At 36.0% G+C, this 16636-nt stretch overlaps 1 protein-coding gene across 2 annotated transcripts in view; it reads left to right on the forward strand.

Annotated features, from left to right (window-relative positions):
• The window catches only part of Fzd3 (frizzled class receptor 3), a 62882-nt gene extending 47290 nt beyond the window's left edge, over positions 1-15592 (forward strand). For both annotated transcript variants that reach the window (XM_033765516.1, XM_010623108.2), the window contains 3 exons: positions 3757-3905; positions 5466-5699; positions 11869-15592. In XM_033765516.1, the coding sequence (XP_033621407.1) occupies positions 3757-3905; positions 5466-5699; positions 11869-12082 (597 nt within the window). In that variant the 3' untranslated portion in view covers positions 12083-15592. The remainder of the gene's footprint in view (positions 1-3756; positions 3906-5465; positions 5700-11868) is intronic.
• Positions 15593-16636: the final 1044 nt, after the last annotated feature.

A 16636-nucleotide genomic window follows, 5' to 3' on the forward strand; every position in this document is an offset into this window, starting at 1 on the left:
TATATATAAAATCTATCTAACTAATCTGACTGATTAGTTGAGAGTATATATAGAGAAGAGTGTCTTTAAAAACTTCTATAAAGAGGGTAGTAGGGAAGAATAGGGTGAAAGAGAGAAAGCAAGAGTAGAAAGTCAAGAAGATATGTTTGACTAGGGTGAAAATTTTGTAGAACATAAAATGATCATTGATAACTAGTGTGTGTGAAGTGCTAGAAAAGGTGTGCCAGAAAGAAGCCATTGAATTTGCTAACAAGGTTATTTGTGACCTGCTTCATCTACTTAATTGTAGTTCTTAATCCTGTGGCTTCTTTATTTGTATTTTCATCTGTCAGCATGAAGAGACTACCTGTCCAACCTCTCTTCTCTGGAAGTCAGGATAAATATCCACAAGTATTTAATGGATGATTTTTATGTGAAAACTAGAGGTTAATTTCAGATCATGATTATAATTTGTTATATGTTTTTGAATTTATCAGGACAACCACAATTATGTTCTAAATAAAAACAGTAACAAACCCAGGAGCGATGGTGCACAGCTGTAACCCTAGCACTCTGGGAAGCTGAGGTAGAGAGATCATAAGTTTGAACTTAGCAAAACTCCATTTCAAAAAATTTTAAAAGGGCTGAAGATGTAGTGAAGTGTGAAGGCCCAGCTGGGTTCAATCCCTAGTACTGCCAAAAACAAACAAAAACAAGTTAAGTGGAAATCAGGAGTCCATAGCTAGGCCCACTGGTTCGAAGTAGGACACTCCTGTTTCTGAAAGAAGATTGGTATGAAAGGCTCCCCAAGGCAATATGTGTATCTCAAAACCAAACCCAAAAAAGGCAGTTACCTAGAGACATGGGAGACCTAAAGACCAATGCTTGAGCCAAATAGCTGTGGCACTGATGGAATCTAATAGCACTAATATCTGGAGCTTCTAGTCACCAGGACAAGAGCTGGTTTTTTGCTAGAGTCCCACTGATGAAGGCAAACCAAAGGGCAAGAGGAAGGGTGATAGAAGTGGAGAGTGAGAGAAAAAGTGACAATTCTCTATAGATCTGCAAGCTGTAATCCCAAAACACTATTAAAAAAAGAAAAAAGCTAAACAGACATCTAACAAAATCAATGAAAAGATGAATTCATTCCCAGATGAAATAAAATAGGCTAATTTTATCTTACTTTGACGATTAGGATTCTCCAAAAGATAAATAATAAAAGCCATTTTAAAGGAAAAAGAGATTATGATGAGTAGAAATAAAATTGGAATATATAAGAACAGATAAGACAGCTTAGAAGTGAAGTATAGGGGCAACTCACTTTCCTGTCCCCCTTCTGTCTCTTTTAGACAGAAGCTTTCTTTCCCTAAATAAAATTTTCCTACTCTTAAAAAAAAAAAGAATGACTGAGAAGCACTAATGCATCAGAATTTTCCAGAATTGAAAACTTGGGTCCTCAGATTAAAAGTAATAGAAAAATCTGAATCTGAATAATAACCAGGATAAATAAAAGGCAACCTCAGTGAGAAATATGCAGTGCAACTAGAAAACAAAAAGGTAAAAGAGCTCTTTTCTGGCTGGAATCATGAAAATGTCGAAGAGAAGAAAAAGAAGGTTCTTCCTGTGCTACAACCCTTAAGCAAAGAAGACATTCCACAGAGCAGAAGGTAAAAAACCTGAGAAGTTCGCCCAAAAGATGCTTTGAAAAGCAAGGAGGAAGCTCATCTATTAAAAAGCCAGGTGCACTCATAAGGAGTACAGACGGAGGTACAAACTGAGACTCGCATGGCTAGGATGGCAAGAGAAGCTGGCAGTGTCTTTGTGCCTGCAGAACCCACATTGGTGTTTGTCATCAGGATCAGGGTGTCGGTAGTGTGACCCCAGTGTTGTAGCTCCTTTGCCTTCATCAGATCATCAGTGGTACCTTTGTTAAGCTCCAACAAGACTTCAGTTAAATGCTGAGGATTGTGGAACTATGTATTTCATAAGGTACCCACATCTGAAGTCAATAAGTGGACTGGCTAGGGCAAAATCAATAAGTGGACTGCCTTGACAGATATCTCATAGATTGCTCAGTCTCTTGGTAAATATGGCATCATCTTCGTGAAGGACCCAAGGGATCTGTACTGTTGCTGAACTCTCCAAAGAGGCAAACAACTTCCTGGGGCCCTTCGAATTATCTTCTCCACAGGTAGAATGAAGAAAAAGTCAAGATACTGGAACTAGGGAAGACCAGATCAACTGGCTTCTTAGAAGGATCAGCTAAGCTACCATGATATTTTCATGATTTGGTCGGTATTAATAAAGTACTCCCAAATTGAAAAAAAAGTAAAACTTAAAAGCTGCAAGACAGAAAAAACAAGTCTTCTAAAGGGTATTAGATACATCTCAACAGCAACAAAAAACTCAAAGACAATGAACTTTGAAATGCCAAGATTATAATCTTACTAACTCATCATTCAAGATTAAAAGCAAAATAAAAGTACTTTTAAAGACTTTAAGAAAAAGGGGAACACAAGGCTGTACTTTCTGGCAAAATTAATTAGCAATGATAATAAAAATAATTATTTTTTAAAAAATTACTCTGAATACTTGGAAGATAGGTAACTAAAAATAGGCACCCTTTCTCGTGTCTGGTAAAAAAGATATGGTGTTAACTAAATAATTTTAACCACAATTTTTTCCTAACATGTACTATATAATATTTATATATGTATTCCCCAATGTATGTTAGGCACTGTTTTAGGCTCTGGGAGTTAAACAGTGATGGGTAAAAATTCTGTCTTTGTGGAATTTATATTTTAGTGGGGATAACCTGCACACTTAAAAAAAGGCACAACAAACACAGACTTGAAAGAAATGCATGGTAAAGAGGAAAAAAAAAATTCTTGAAAATATGCTGGTGTGGGGAAGAAATAAGATGATGTGGCAATGTTAACATTAGACAAAATATTAACAAAGTAAAATGAGGGGCCAGAGAATTCCCAAACTTAAACCCAACATAGAATTGAAAGTGAAAATTCACAGGATTAGAATTGACATGCTCATAGTCATGTGAGAGGTTTTTACCATATCCCTAATAAAAATAAGTAAGCCATCAGAAAATCATAAAGAATATGAGGTTTGAACAGTAGAACTAGTAAATGTAGTCTAATGTAGATTTTTTTAACCCAACAATAGAGAATTTGGAGCACCCAAGAAATATAAAAATTAACTGTGTCCTAAGTCACCATAAAATCTCCAACATTTAAAGTAATCAGCTTAGTACATACCTTATTCTCTGACCACAGTAATTAAATTTGAAATGGGCAATAAAAAGAAACTTTAAAAACTTCAATTGACAAGAAATTAGAAAATGTACTTCAAACTAACTCATAGGCTCTAACAAGGGGCTTGAAAACAGCTGCAGAGTACATAGGAAGTAGGGGAGAAGGAAAGGCAAATAAAAGAAAAACATTAATAAATGGAAGGAGGAGAGTAATGCTTTCCCACTGGTTAAACTGCCAAGATGAAAGTAGGTGTCTAGGCCTATCCAAGATTTACTTTCTTCATCAGCAAACTTTTCTTCAGCAGATGTTTAGTGTCAGCCAATAAAAATACAGGGATCAATACATAGACTATAAGTCTTTGATCAGATTTTGAGGGATATATCTTAAATTAAGAAAATTACCACAGAACCTTATAAGTGAAAATCAAATTTGTAGAATTAGCTTACTGTTGCTTATTTTGTTTAAATTTTTTTCTATATTTGAGATATTTTTCTCTGCCCTCTTATAGGTTACTCAGATGAGTCGTCCAGACCTGATTCTCTTTCTCATGAAGTACCTGATGGCTCTCATAGTTGGTATTCCCTCTATTTTTTGGGTTGGAAGCAAAAAGACATGCTTTGAATGGGCCAGTTTTTTTCATGGTCGTAGGAAAAAAGAGTAAGTTTACAAATTCTCACAGTGTTCATAAGCTTCTATGTGAGTTTTTTTGTATTGCTTACGTTAACACAGTTTGGATTTAGAGTATTCAAGTATTCAAACAAGGTTGTAATTTTGTCAGCAGCCACCGGTTATGATTGGCACAATAGCATTTTGTAATTAAAATCTAACACCTGATTTTGATAAGATGGCCAAGTGGAACCATGCCTGAGATCTGTTCCTTTACTAATTCAGAACATCTGAAGCAAGGCTGACCTTTATGAAAAAATCCAAATTATAATTTTGTTAAAATTGAAAACAAATTAATTCCTTCAGATAAGATTTTACTTGACCCTCCTGATAGTCCTGTGAGGGTTAGTATGTAGTCTCAACTCTTGTTTTACAGATGAAAAAAACAGGACAAAAGTTAAGTGCCTGGCGAGACTTGCACAGGTGCTTTATGTTGAGAGTTAAACTTCATTTGCAGTTGTCCATTGTTCTTCCAAGTATAACCAAAAGTGATGCAGAAAGATCGACTGTTCTCTTCTAATTTAACACATGTAAAAGTTTTATAACCTTAATGGATTATCTTCTATCTAATTGCAGTCTGGAGCTGTTGAAACAAGGCTAATTAAGAGTGGTAGCAGTACATACTCTTATATTTCTGTTTTTAGTGAGAACATTTTAGTGGCTTCTGGTGTTCCCATTAAACATTTGGCTTTCAGATGAACATAGATTTTTCTCTCCATAAAAACTTAAGCATTATGTTTGTTTTTTATTATAATTTTTTAAAATGAAAAATAACATTACCAAGAGATTTAGAGAATGTAGTCAACAAATATTAGTCTCTCTTCAACTCATCTACTCTGTTATCAACAACAGCAAAAATCCTTTTGTAATTTGAGAATTAGAATATACTTTCTCAATATGTGACCCAGTCTGTACATGTTAGAGTTTTATTTTTAGTGAAATTGTTTATCTGACTTTTTACTCTGATTCTGAGTCATTTACATAAACACACATGTAAAGATCTATTTAATTTCCTCTTTTATTAATTTAATTTCTGTTTAATCATCATAAACATTTACTTTTAATGCATTTGTAGCAATTAAAAACCTTTGCTCCTGGCAATAACTCATCCCTTTAAATTTTTTTCCGTAGCTGTTAGTATGCCTGAGATTTAATCTTTGTAATATTTTGGTGTCTTGAGAATTGTAAATTTCCTTATCTTAAAGAGACCTTTTTAGAAATGATGAAATAAGCATATACTTTTATTTTTTAGATAAGGAAAATGAAAGACAGAAGGGATAGTGATTTGCCTAAGATCGCATATTTATTGATAGAGTTGGAATCAAAATCTTGATTTCATTTTTCTAACACAGGGCTCTTTCCATCCCTGCCACTTTTGGGGTCAGACTGACATGGATTTTTCTGTTAGCAGTGTTACCTTAAATCAGTCCTTAATGACCTACTTTGGAGACCAATTAATTTCAAGAATAATATCAGGACCACAGTATTTTTTATTGGCGTATTCTATTGAGATGCTAGTATGTATTTTAAACACTTTATTGTATTTTCTAGGATAGTGAATGAGAGCCGTCAGGTACTTCAGGAACCTGACTTTGCTCAGTCGCTCCTGAGGGACCCAAATACTCCCATTATAAGAAAATCTAGGGGAACTTCCACCCAAGGAACTTCCACGCATGCGTCTTCAACTCAGCTGGCTATGGTGGATGACCAAAGGAGCAAAGCAGGGAGTGTCCACAGCAAAGTGAGCAGCTACCACGGCAGCCTGCACCGATCCCGTGATGGCAGGTGGGTTTGTGGTTGCTTATCATGTGCTAAGAGAAGCCAGTTCGGAAACAGAAATTTCCTAGAGTCTTTTGAACTTTGCTTAATAGAATCATCCCAGATTTAGAGCCAGTTAGAAGGGGTGGTGGATTTATCTCAGAGAAGCTGTGCCAGCCTCACAAGTGCAGGCCCCGAGTTCCATCCCCAGTGGAGGGAGGGATGATAAAGCCAGTTAGAGGACATTAGAACCTTGACCAGATACAGTAAAGTAAGTGGTTTGGAGTCATTGTGGGCACCGAGAAGGGAGAAGACAAAGTGAAGGTGGTTAGATTAGTAAGATTAATTTAGTAAACAATGACAATACCTACATGGCCCTTTGCTAACCTCTTGGAATACAAAAATGATTTACGCATGAGCTTTGCTCTATAACCTTCCAAATTGTTTGGAAAGATAGTATATCCCATGTGGTGGTTAAGAGCATGGGTCTGAAATCATCTATAAAATATAAATAGTGCATCTGACCTGTTAGTAATGTAAAAATTAAGTGAGATAACCTACCTTGTCACTTGGAACAGTATGAGTGTCTGAAATCACTTTCTAGTTAAAGTAAAATGAAATACAGTAATATAGTCCAGGAGTTGGCCAACTTTTCCCATAAAGAGTTAGACGTAAACATTTAAGGCTTCAAGAGTCAACTGTGTCTGTTGCCACTCCATATTCAGTTCTGTTACTTGCGTGAAAGCCAACATAGACACAAAGGAGTCAAATGGGAGTGGCTGTGACCCAATAAAACTTTATTTACAAAATCAGACAGGGGACCACAGTTTGCCAGCCCACGTTTACTAGATACAGTAGAATAGAGGAAGTGATTATTCGGTAGTGGAAGAACGTTTCAGGCAGTGCTCACAGAAAGTATCCTTGCAAGATGTCTGGATGTGGGTTTCTTGTTAATTTTGAGAGTTGAGCCACTGGGAGTAGAAACTGCTTAGGAGCCTTGCAGTAAGACATTTGAGAGGTGAGAAGAGCTTCCTGGACAGTGGTGGCAGGGGGAAGACAGGAAGAACTGACCGCAAAGATACATAGAAAAAAAGATGGGAGTTGGTGACAGATTCATATAGCTGCTAGAAAAAGAAAGATTTATTTTTTTACCTTTTTGCAAAGATTTCTAGGTTGGGAAATTGAGTGAAAATTTTGATAGGTAAAGTCAGCAGTGTTTGTACCTATCAGTCCCGCCTTCTTTTAGTTTTCTCTCTGTCCTCCTACACTCCCATTTTCCTGTACTCCCATTCTTGACCTTCTACTTTTTCCTCTTAACTTGCTCTCTTTTGCCTTCTAACTTGAGCCACACTGTGTTTCAAAAAGTAGCCATCTTATTTTCACTCTGCTGTGTATCTTTTTTTTGGTATCGGGGATCAAACTCAGGACCTTGCTCTTTCAAGGCAGTTGCGGTGCCACTGAGCTAAATCCCTGGCCCTCTGCTACCTATCTTCTTGTATCCATTTTTCTTTGCCTTGGCAGATTTTTTAAATCACTATTTTAAATATCTCTTTTCTACCTACCTAAGCTGCACCCTCTAACATCACCAGTATCTTGTTTTTAACCACATTTAATGATTCTTTCTCCTTGGTTATTTCCTTTCACTTAGCATTTCTATTTGAGAAACATTCTTTTAATTTCAAAGGATGAAGAAATGGAAGACAAATTAAACTATTCAGTATGTTTTAGCAGGCATAATAAAAGTATGCACAAGGTGCTTTGGGATCCCAGAGAAGAAAACCACCGCTCTCACATGGAAAGTCAGAGACAGCTTCCCGGGAACTTCCCTATCATACTTGCAATAGGATTCTAAGGAGGCAGCTGGGAATGAAAGGTGGGGAAGCAGCATGCTAGAGGCAAGGAGGAGGCAGGCTGTCAGCTACCTGGGTGTGGCCCAGAGCCCAGTATGTGCCTTTGCACAATTTTAGGAGATGAAACCATGCTGAGGAATTTGGATTTTCCCCTGAGGGAACTGAGACACTGTGAAGGACTTTAAGCATTGGAGTGATAAAATCAGACTTGAATGTTAGAAAAAGAATTTGGCAACGGCATAGGAAAGAAGAAGATTGTAAGTAGGACCAATGAGGAAAGTTCTACAGTGACTTAGCAGCCCTGATATATGACACCAGTAAAAAAAGAGAGAATCATAGAATCCTTTAGAATATAATCAGTCACCACATCCGTGAACTTTCAGCATTGACGTTTGACATTATCGGCCTTATCCTTTTTAATAATGAATAGCAGTTATAGTACAACTGCACATGTGACATTCTGTGTATAAACAGGTATAGAAGAAAGTAAGATGTAATTTCTGTGACCTTATAGACAAGATAGGACATATACAAATGAACCAATTACATAAAAGCTCAAGCCAAGATCAATTTAAATAGTGTTAGAGATGATAGATGTTATAGAGATTTAGGAAAGAGAAGGAGCAGTCCATGAAAATATCTTACAGGACATAATAGGGTGAATGAATGGTAAAAGATAAGTTCCTATTGAGTAGAGAATTTCTGAGAACAATTAAAGATAGGAGTTTTCAGCTACTATAATCTGAGTAGAACTGGAGTTTAATTAAGAAAATGTATAATCGTCCATTTAAGGTAGTTGATTATTAAAATTGTGAGGTAGAATCCCTTAAATTACAATAAAAAAGAAAAAGACCTTAGTAAATACTTACGGTAGTAATAATAATAATACAGGGAGAAGAACAGTGGGCATGAGAGTCAAATAAAGGGCTACAGACATGAGAAAATCTATACTACAGGTATATGGCATGAGAATCAGAGTAGATTATGACTTCCAGTAATGGTCTTTCCTACCTTTCTGCTTAATCAAAATCACACCCATTCTCGGGCCTGTGTAATTCCAATTTCCATGGCAGTTAATATACTGCTTTTTATCTTTATCATTCTTTTGTTTATAATCTCTTTTCAGTAGTTTCTTTTCTCAGCCAAATGTGCAGCTTCTGGAGAATGAGACTGGGTGTCATATCTCTGTGTTCCTCCTTAGTATACAGCACAGCACATACGTCTGTATATTTACCAAATAAATAATGACTTTAAGAGTAATGTGGAAGTTTCCCAGAAATTCAAGGCCCAGAGCCACAGTGCAGCCTGTTGAAGCCCTGCTGTACTGAGGTACAGGAACTCCTGCTGTAGGACCCTCTGCCATACCCAAAAGTTCAGGGAAGATTTGAGAGGTCCCAAGATTATGTTGAATCTGAAAGTCTGAACAAGGTTTCTCATAGTTCCAAAGCCACCTCCTGGAGACTTCTTTCTGCTTCAGTCCATGTTGCCTTGACGTGTGATGCTGTCTTTTGGCCTCCCTTGTCATCTCGTGGTGTATCGGTTATGGGACTCAGACACCCAGCACTTAACCTGACGCAGACCTGGATGGTAATTATTGACCTCTGTGCTATGTAGAGTATACCTGTGCACATGTATCCGCTTCAAAGGGGAACTAATTGGTACTTAGATGAGGGACGGGCAAGAGAGAAGGTGGCAGAGTAGGTCAGTGGAGGTTTGGGAGAGCTGATCAGGTTGGGAAGTAGGTGACATGACAAGGGAAAGCTCAGGAGTGAATAATGAGATACCATGAAACTACAGTTAATTCAGTTATTTAGATTAGTGGTAGCAAATGGCATGGAGAATCAAAAAGAAATCATCTCATTTTCTCATTTTTATTTTGGCACTTCCATAATGTCTTTTTAACACCAATGTCCAAATAAGCATCCCAATTGTTTTGCCTAAACTTGTATTAAAATTGTTATATTTTCATATTGTATATTAGTCACTTTGGTTCAAATGACTTTCAAAACATAAATAAATTTGGGAATTCCTCCATACACAATTTAAACTATAATTAATTTTCTATTTAATTGTTCCTAATTATCCATAGGCGGGCTATTCATATTTAATATTTGTTCATATTCAAGAACTTTTTGTGAATAGCATGTATACATGTATAATTATACAAAATAATTTTTGTATGAAAATATATTCTTTAAGTCTTATTGATAACTGAAAGCTTAGACTTTGTTAGAAAATACTCATTCACATTTTTAAATGGTGATTCTTTTAACTGATTTTCTGTCATTACTGGAACACTGCATAGTTTGCTTTCTGCATTTGTCGTATTTATTTGAAATAGATACTTATGAAGCCATTTAGAAGGAAAAGATGTATGAAGCCATCAAGTGGCAAAAAAGTCTCTGAATCAGCTGGCAGATCATATTAGGAAATTAAATCTTCCACTTAGTTTTAGGACAATAATCATTATGTAAAATGATTATTAAAGTAAAACAGCAAAACCCATCATGAAATATTTTCTTCTCCAGATATTGTAATTATTTTACTAAAACATGCAGTACAAATTTAAATCTGCATAGTTCCTAAATAAAACTACCCTTTTGTTACTGAGGTGGTGTCTCAGTGCCTTGCCACATGGCCCAGACTTCCCTTGAACTCAAGATTCTCCTGTGTTAGCCTCTGAACATCTGGGATTACACATGTGCTCCACCATGCTTAGCTTGAAATGCTTTTTAATAAATAAGAATTAAATTCTTTTACCTGTTTTTTTTTTAATTTGGGGACAAAACTTTTTAAAAAAATTATTTTCAAAGGACGTACTTTTTAAACTGCAATCTAATGAAAAAGTTCTTTGACAAGCATTGCTATAAAACTGGAGGACCTTTCAAATCTTTAAATTTTGTAAATGATTTACATTGAGTCGTGAGATATGTTGCAATTATTATTATGAGGTGAATGCTTTTCAATGGCCAGTAAATCCTCATTTGCTTATGATTAGTTGTTTTGATGGTGATTTTTGTTGTTGTTGTTCTGGGGATCAAACTCAGGACCTTATGCTTGCAAGGCAGTCACAGTGCCACTGAGCTAAATCCCCAGCCCTTGATGATTATTTTTTTTTAAATGGCTGGGGATTTTATTGTAACTCAGGGGAATATGATTTGCCTGTCAACCCAAAGCCCTGGGATGGCTCCCTAGCACTGTAGAAGCAAAACAAACTAACAGTGTTTTCATTGAAATTATAAATTATACTCTTATTTGCATTTTATTATCCTAAATTAATTTATAAAAGAATGTATGAGAGTATGAACAGAAAAGTACTTGAAGCACTAGAGATCAAAAGAGAAATAAAATAGGGTCCTTATCCTGAAAGGGTTCACTGTTAAGCCAGAAAGATTGATAAATAGCACTCTAGCTCTATAAGTGAAGGACTAATAATAAATGTTGTCATTGACTTTCTTGACCTTGGCTGGCCTAGAGCTAATAATATCTCATTCCTCATGGCAGGAAATTTTACAGTATTGTTGCTTTTGGTGGGGCTCAGGGACTCAGGATTGCAAGAAAAGAAAATTGAACAGCACCAGTGCTGCCTTTCAGGATAGGAATAGTGATGAAGGAAGCTTCCCACACTACGCTGTGTGGGCCAGGGGACGGCTCAGAGGTCAAAGCAGCCTTCTCTGAGGGTAGCAAGAATTTGCTGCAGCAGGAATGTAGGCCTCAGAGTGTTGGCACATAGCTTCTGTGAAAGAGTGTCTTCCCTGCCTGAAGGCCGGATGAAAATAATTAAGACCATGTACAGGTGGCTAATTCAGCTGTTCACGAGGCTGTCTGGAAAGAAGCTGTTGGCATGCGCTGTTGCTGGCACTTGCCAATTCATTCACTAGTTTCGCCTCTTGATTTCCCTCTTCCGATCCTCGTCTTTGACTAAATTTGAGTTTGCACTACTGCTAAGCATAATCAGTCTTTTAGATTGCCAAGGGCAGTGCCACATTTCTCTGCTGTCAGTCTTCCTCTTCTTCAGCCTGCTCACCATCCAGAAATTTACTTGAATGAGAAAGTGTCCATACTTGCATAGCTCCAGTCAGTCAGCCTTACTTAACCTTAGCATTTGTCTTCCTGCAGGGAATAGGGCCTTAGCGCTAAACCTGAGGTTACTCCCCTTCTTTATTAACCATGTCAGATAATTATACAGCGTTAACAAACTTATTCTTAATAATCAAAACTGGTTACTGCTTTCTCATTATTGGTTTCTTAATCATTTCCCTCCCTGAGGCATGTTCATGAAAAATATTGGTGTTATTTTCTAGTGTGTTCTGTTACCTACTGCAAAATCAACTCTCCCACCTCAGGTACACTCCCTGCAGTTACCGAGGGATGGAGGAGAGACTACCTCACGGCAGCATGTCACGACTGACGGACCACTCCAGGCACAGTAGTTCCCACCGGCTGAACGAGCAGTCACGGCACAGCAGCATCCGCGACCTCAGTAACAACCCCCTGACTCACATCACACACGGCACCAGCATGAACCGGGTTATTGAAGAGGACGGGACCAGCGCCTAATGTGTCTGTCAAAGGCAGAAAATGTGTGCTGTTGGAAAAGCAGATTTTGTTCTTTGCCTTTGCATGACTGATGGCTGTAACTCACTGTCATCCTGCTTTCAGTCAGGTGCAGATTGTGTCCATTGGGAGGGTAAATTTTTGCTTTTTGTATTGAATCAAACTTGAAACATCAAGACATCCAAAACACTAATAATTATATCATCACAGAAATAATTCTTTCTAGGTTGTGAAGAGATAATTATTTGTCTGGTAAGCATTTTTATAAACCCACTTATTTTATATTTAGAAAAATCCTAAATGTGTGGTGATTGCTTTGTAGTGAACTTTCATATAAAATGAACTAATTGTGAGATAACATTGTGGTAGCTCTGTTAATAACACAAAGTTTCAGAATTAAAGAAATTTTCTATGCAAGGTTTATTTCTCAGATGAATAGCAGGACTTTGTAGTTTTATTTCCACTATGTGAAAAAAGAACTGTTTTTAAAGTATGGGAGAATTTGATAAATCAGCAAGGGTATTTTCACTAATAGAATTTAAGTCAACAGAAGAATCTGATTAGTCTTTGGGAGAGTCTCTTGAAATTCTATCAAAATAAACCAGAGATATTCAGGATTTGGTTTAGCAACAGAATAAAAGTATAGATGGGCATTTTCCCCCATAGTAGTTTTTAATTTTTGTAAATATTACTTTTACTGGCTATTTTTCTAACATCCACGTGCATGATAGAAAAATTTTAGTTTGTAGCCATCTTCTCCCAGGTTGTAGTATTGATTCATAGAAAATTTCATGTTCAGATATGCTGTTGAGGCATGTAATAAGCATCACACATTATAAGGCTTTTTGTGATAACCACAATTACAGAATTGCAAAGTATTTTCTCTGCGCTCACTGTTGTACTTTTCTACAGTGATGTCAGTGACCTTGCCAAAGCCCCTGGACCTTGGTACCCAGCCCCTCCTGTAATGAGCTGAGTGTCTGCGCTTGCATTGCCAGCAGCCCATTGGCTGCAGCTCTTGCTCCAAATGCCTATTTTCAGTTTCTGGATCATCCTTGTCTAAAGCTGAAATACATATCATCTAAGCCTAAAGTGGTTATTAATTTGGATATTTGAAAATCATTATAACTAAATGGAGCATGATTCGATGATTCGTCTTGCTATGAATATCTATTAATCTTAAAACTATCAAGTCAAAGGTGTTTGACGTTTTATCTTGTAATGTTTAAATAACTTACGGTGTGATAGTGAACTCCATTAGGCATGAAGTTGATCAGAAGGAAAAGAAAAATTCCAGAAAATATTGGATATATTTATGTAGGAAATACAAGTGATCTTCAACCCTGTCTGCAAGTAAAAATCACTTAGGGAAAGGTGTTGGATTCATCATCTTTCCTTCATTCAAATAAGAGTTGATATTAATTTTTAAATAAGTGAAAGAATTTTCCTGATGATCCTAATTTGTAGCCAGGCTTGAAACTATTCTTTTAAACTCACTTTCCCTGCCTGGTGATGATCTGGTGGCATCACACTGTACTACGTGAATTCTAGCTGGATTCGGTGATGTGCTTGTACATCATTACCTGATACACAGCTATTTTCTACTTTATTGTCGATTATAAAATGCAGAATTCTTAGCTCCACTCCTACGAATTCTTATTCAATAAGCCAAAGGTGGTAGGACTTTAAAATCTATATTTATAAAAATAGCACAGGTGATTCTTATGCAGGTAATCCAGGAATTATACTTAGGAAAAATATTCTTGACTCTAGGGAGGCCTGGCTCTGCCATGTGCTAGTTTTTGACCTTTAACAAATCAGCCTCTCTGAGCCTGGGTCCCCTTGTTGGAAAATGAAGATTGAAGATAAACATTTACCTACCCCACATGGTTGTCAAATTAATAAGGTGAAATGAAACCAATTATATGAAAGCTCTTTGAAACTATAAAGGATTATGAAATGTAAGGGATTCAGATTATTGAGGATTTAAGAGGTTTTTCTGGGCCGGGGATTTAGCACAGCGGTTCAGTGGCCAGCCTTGCAAGCGCAAGGACCCGAGTTCAATCCCCGGTACCAAAAAAAAAAAAAACAAAGAGGTTTTTCTGAGGACCATTGTAGTACATTTCTTGACATATCTTTAATTCATGTGTATATTTCTCTCTCACCCTTTTAAGACAAAGGCTACCAAGATTTGGGGAGTTAGAAAAAAAAAAAGTTTTCATCAGGCAAAAGTCAGTTTTCTAATAATCATTTATTTGTATATCATGTCAGTTCCTTGAAAGTACATAAATCTTAACAGTAATTCTTCATAAGATATATTCACACATTTGACCCAAAATGTTATTCTTTTTACTTGTCTTTCTCCTTGGAACTAGAGTTAGCACTCAAACAGACCAGGTCTGAATTCCCTCAAGTCTGACAGTTAGTAAACCCTTTCTCTGAAGGCCCAAATTACAACTCATTGATAAATAAAGCAATCATTCATGAAGCTTTCTGTGTGATAATCTTTCCTAAAACAGCGTGAGAGAACAGAAATGTCCACAAACAGAAATAAAAAGGTATCAGTTTGAGTTCAAAGATGTCGTCATCCATCACCATCTGCATTATATTATCAACTGCCAAAATGTTAATTGGCATTCTGTATAAATGGGCCAAGTGTAGACAGTTAAGTGAACATTGCTATGAAAATCATAACTTTATGCATCCAGATTTTATATATTTATTTGTATCTTCTCTACTAAACTGATTGTTGGTATATATGTGAATGCTATATTGACTTTTCAGTAATATTTTAATTTTGCTCCACAAAATTTATATAACATTCTTAATCCATTGTTTTAAGAAACAGTTTGGACCATATTATTTATTGTCAAGCTAGTGCTCCAAAAGAAGAATTTTTTTCTTTTAGAAGAGACTATTGAAGAACTATAGCAGAACAACATGATATCAAATCTCAACTTGATTCAACCAACTTGAACAAGTCTGGACAGTTTTCTTACTGTCTCTTTAACTTTAATTTGTGTTTAATGTTTTATTTGTACAATTTACAACTAAGAAAACAATGGTTCTCTCTAGGATGTTATATTATCATCTAAAGGTTTTTGAAAAGTACTTTGATTTCAGCAATATTGTTTTATCCGGGAATTAGGTAAAAGATCTAAGTACTGTACTAGGCTCAAAACAATTTGTTTCAAAAAACAGATAACCCAAGAACTAGCACAAAACTTAGCCCATAGTTTTTAAATAAACATTTAAATTCAAGAACAACTTGTCATGCAGCTTAAATTTAAACTAAGTGAAATGAGTTAGAAATGCATAAATTATACCAGATGAAGCTTATTTTTCCTAGAGTAATATTACTGTTTTAATTTGTGTGTACAAATGTGCCAAACATTTAAATCAATTTTAATAGTGAACAGTGACTCTTACAAATAAGTAATTAAAGGCCGGGTGTTGTGGCGCACACCTGTAATCCCAGCACTCGGGAGGCTGAGGCAGGAGGATCGCTGTGAGTTCGAGACCGGCCTGGGCTACATAGTGAGTTCCAGGTCAGTCTCAACTACAGTGAGACCCTGTCTCAAAAAACAAACAAATAAGTAATTAAGCTCCATTAGCCTCATGCTAAGTTAGAGCTCTGTGTACTGTTTGAGTGAATGAATATTCTAGCAAACCTTTCTGCTGCTTTTTAAAGATTTATAAAAATTATAAGAATCTCTTCAAATTAGAAAAATTGACTGCATTTAACCTATCTCATTAGAGCTAGTTATTTCCCACTTCATGGAAATAACTGAAATTGTACCCACCTTAGTTTGGGCTATATCTCCATGAAATAAGAATAACTACAATTTGTTGATAAACTATTGGCTAGAGCTTAGAAGACATTATACCAAAACTTGAGTATGATGATTTTTATATTGCTTTTTGACATGCCAAAGATACATTGAGGTATAATCATATTTGGATGACTTACATGATCTAACATAATGAGAATGTCCTTGGGCTTGGAATTTAAGGGTCTACAATTATGTCAAGTGGGCTGGTTGTTTAATTTCTTGTAGTCTCAGTTTAAAATAAGTAGAAGGTAATGTTCAATCCAAACCAACCTCACTGGATGTTGTGAGGATCAAATGAGATAACATTTATAGTATTTCATAACCTATAAGATTGCTGTACTGGTACTGTTTTTGTTAGAATTTATGAGGATTGTAGAAAACAAGAATAGGATCTTCTGTAGTATTTATTTTTAGCATTAACAACAAAATAGGCAATTAGACCAATATTTATTGGTATAGTCCTTAAATTAGTGATCTATTTAACCTCCTCAGAAAAAGTTTCTTTTTCAAGAGTAGTTGTGCTTTTAAGTTGTTTGGCTCTTTGATGTACATTACACCAGAATATATGCTCACATTTTATAAGGTTGAATTTATAATTTTTATCAGACATTGGGAGATCTCCATTACATCTTTCCTTTTATATGAAATTACATAAATATATTAGGTTGGCTTGACTGAGATTTATAAGGACAATATAAAGAGGAACCTGGGCCCTGTAACTTTT

This window comes from Fukomys damarensis, unplaced genomic scaffold, assembly GCF_012274545.1.
Source record: "Fukomys damarensis isolate Sample0158 unplaced genomic scaffold, DMR_v1.0_HiC HiC_scaffold_18, whole genome shotgun sequence".
In the NCBI taxonomy this organism is placed as follows: Eukaryota; Metazoa; Chordata; class Mammalia; order Rodentia; family Bathyergidae; genus Fukomys; species Fukomys damarensis.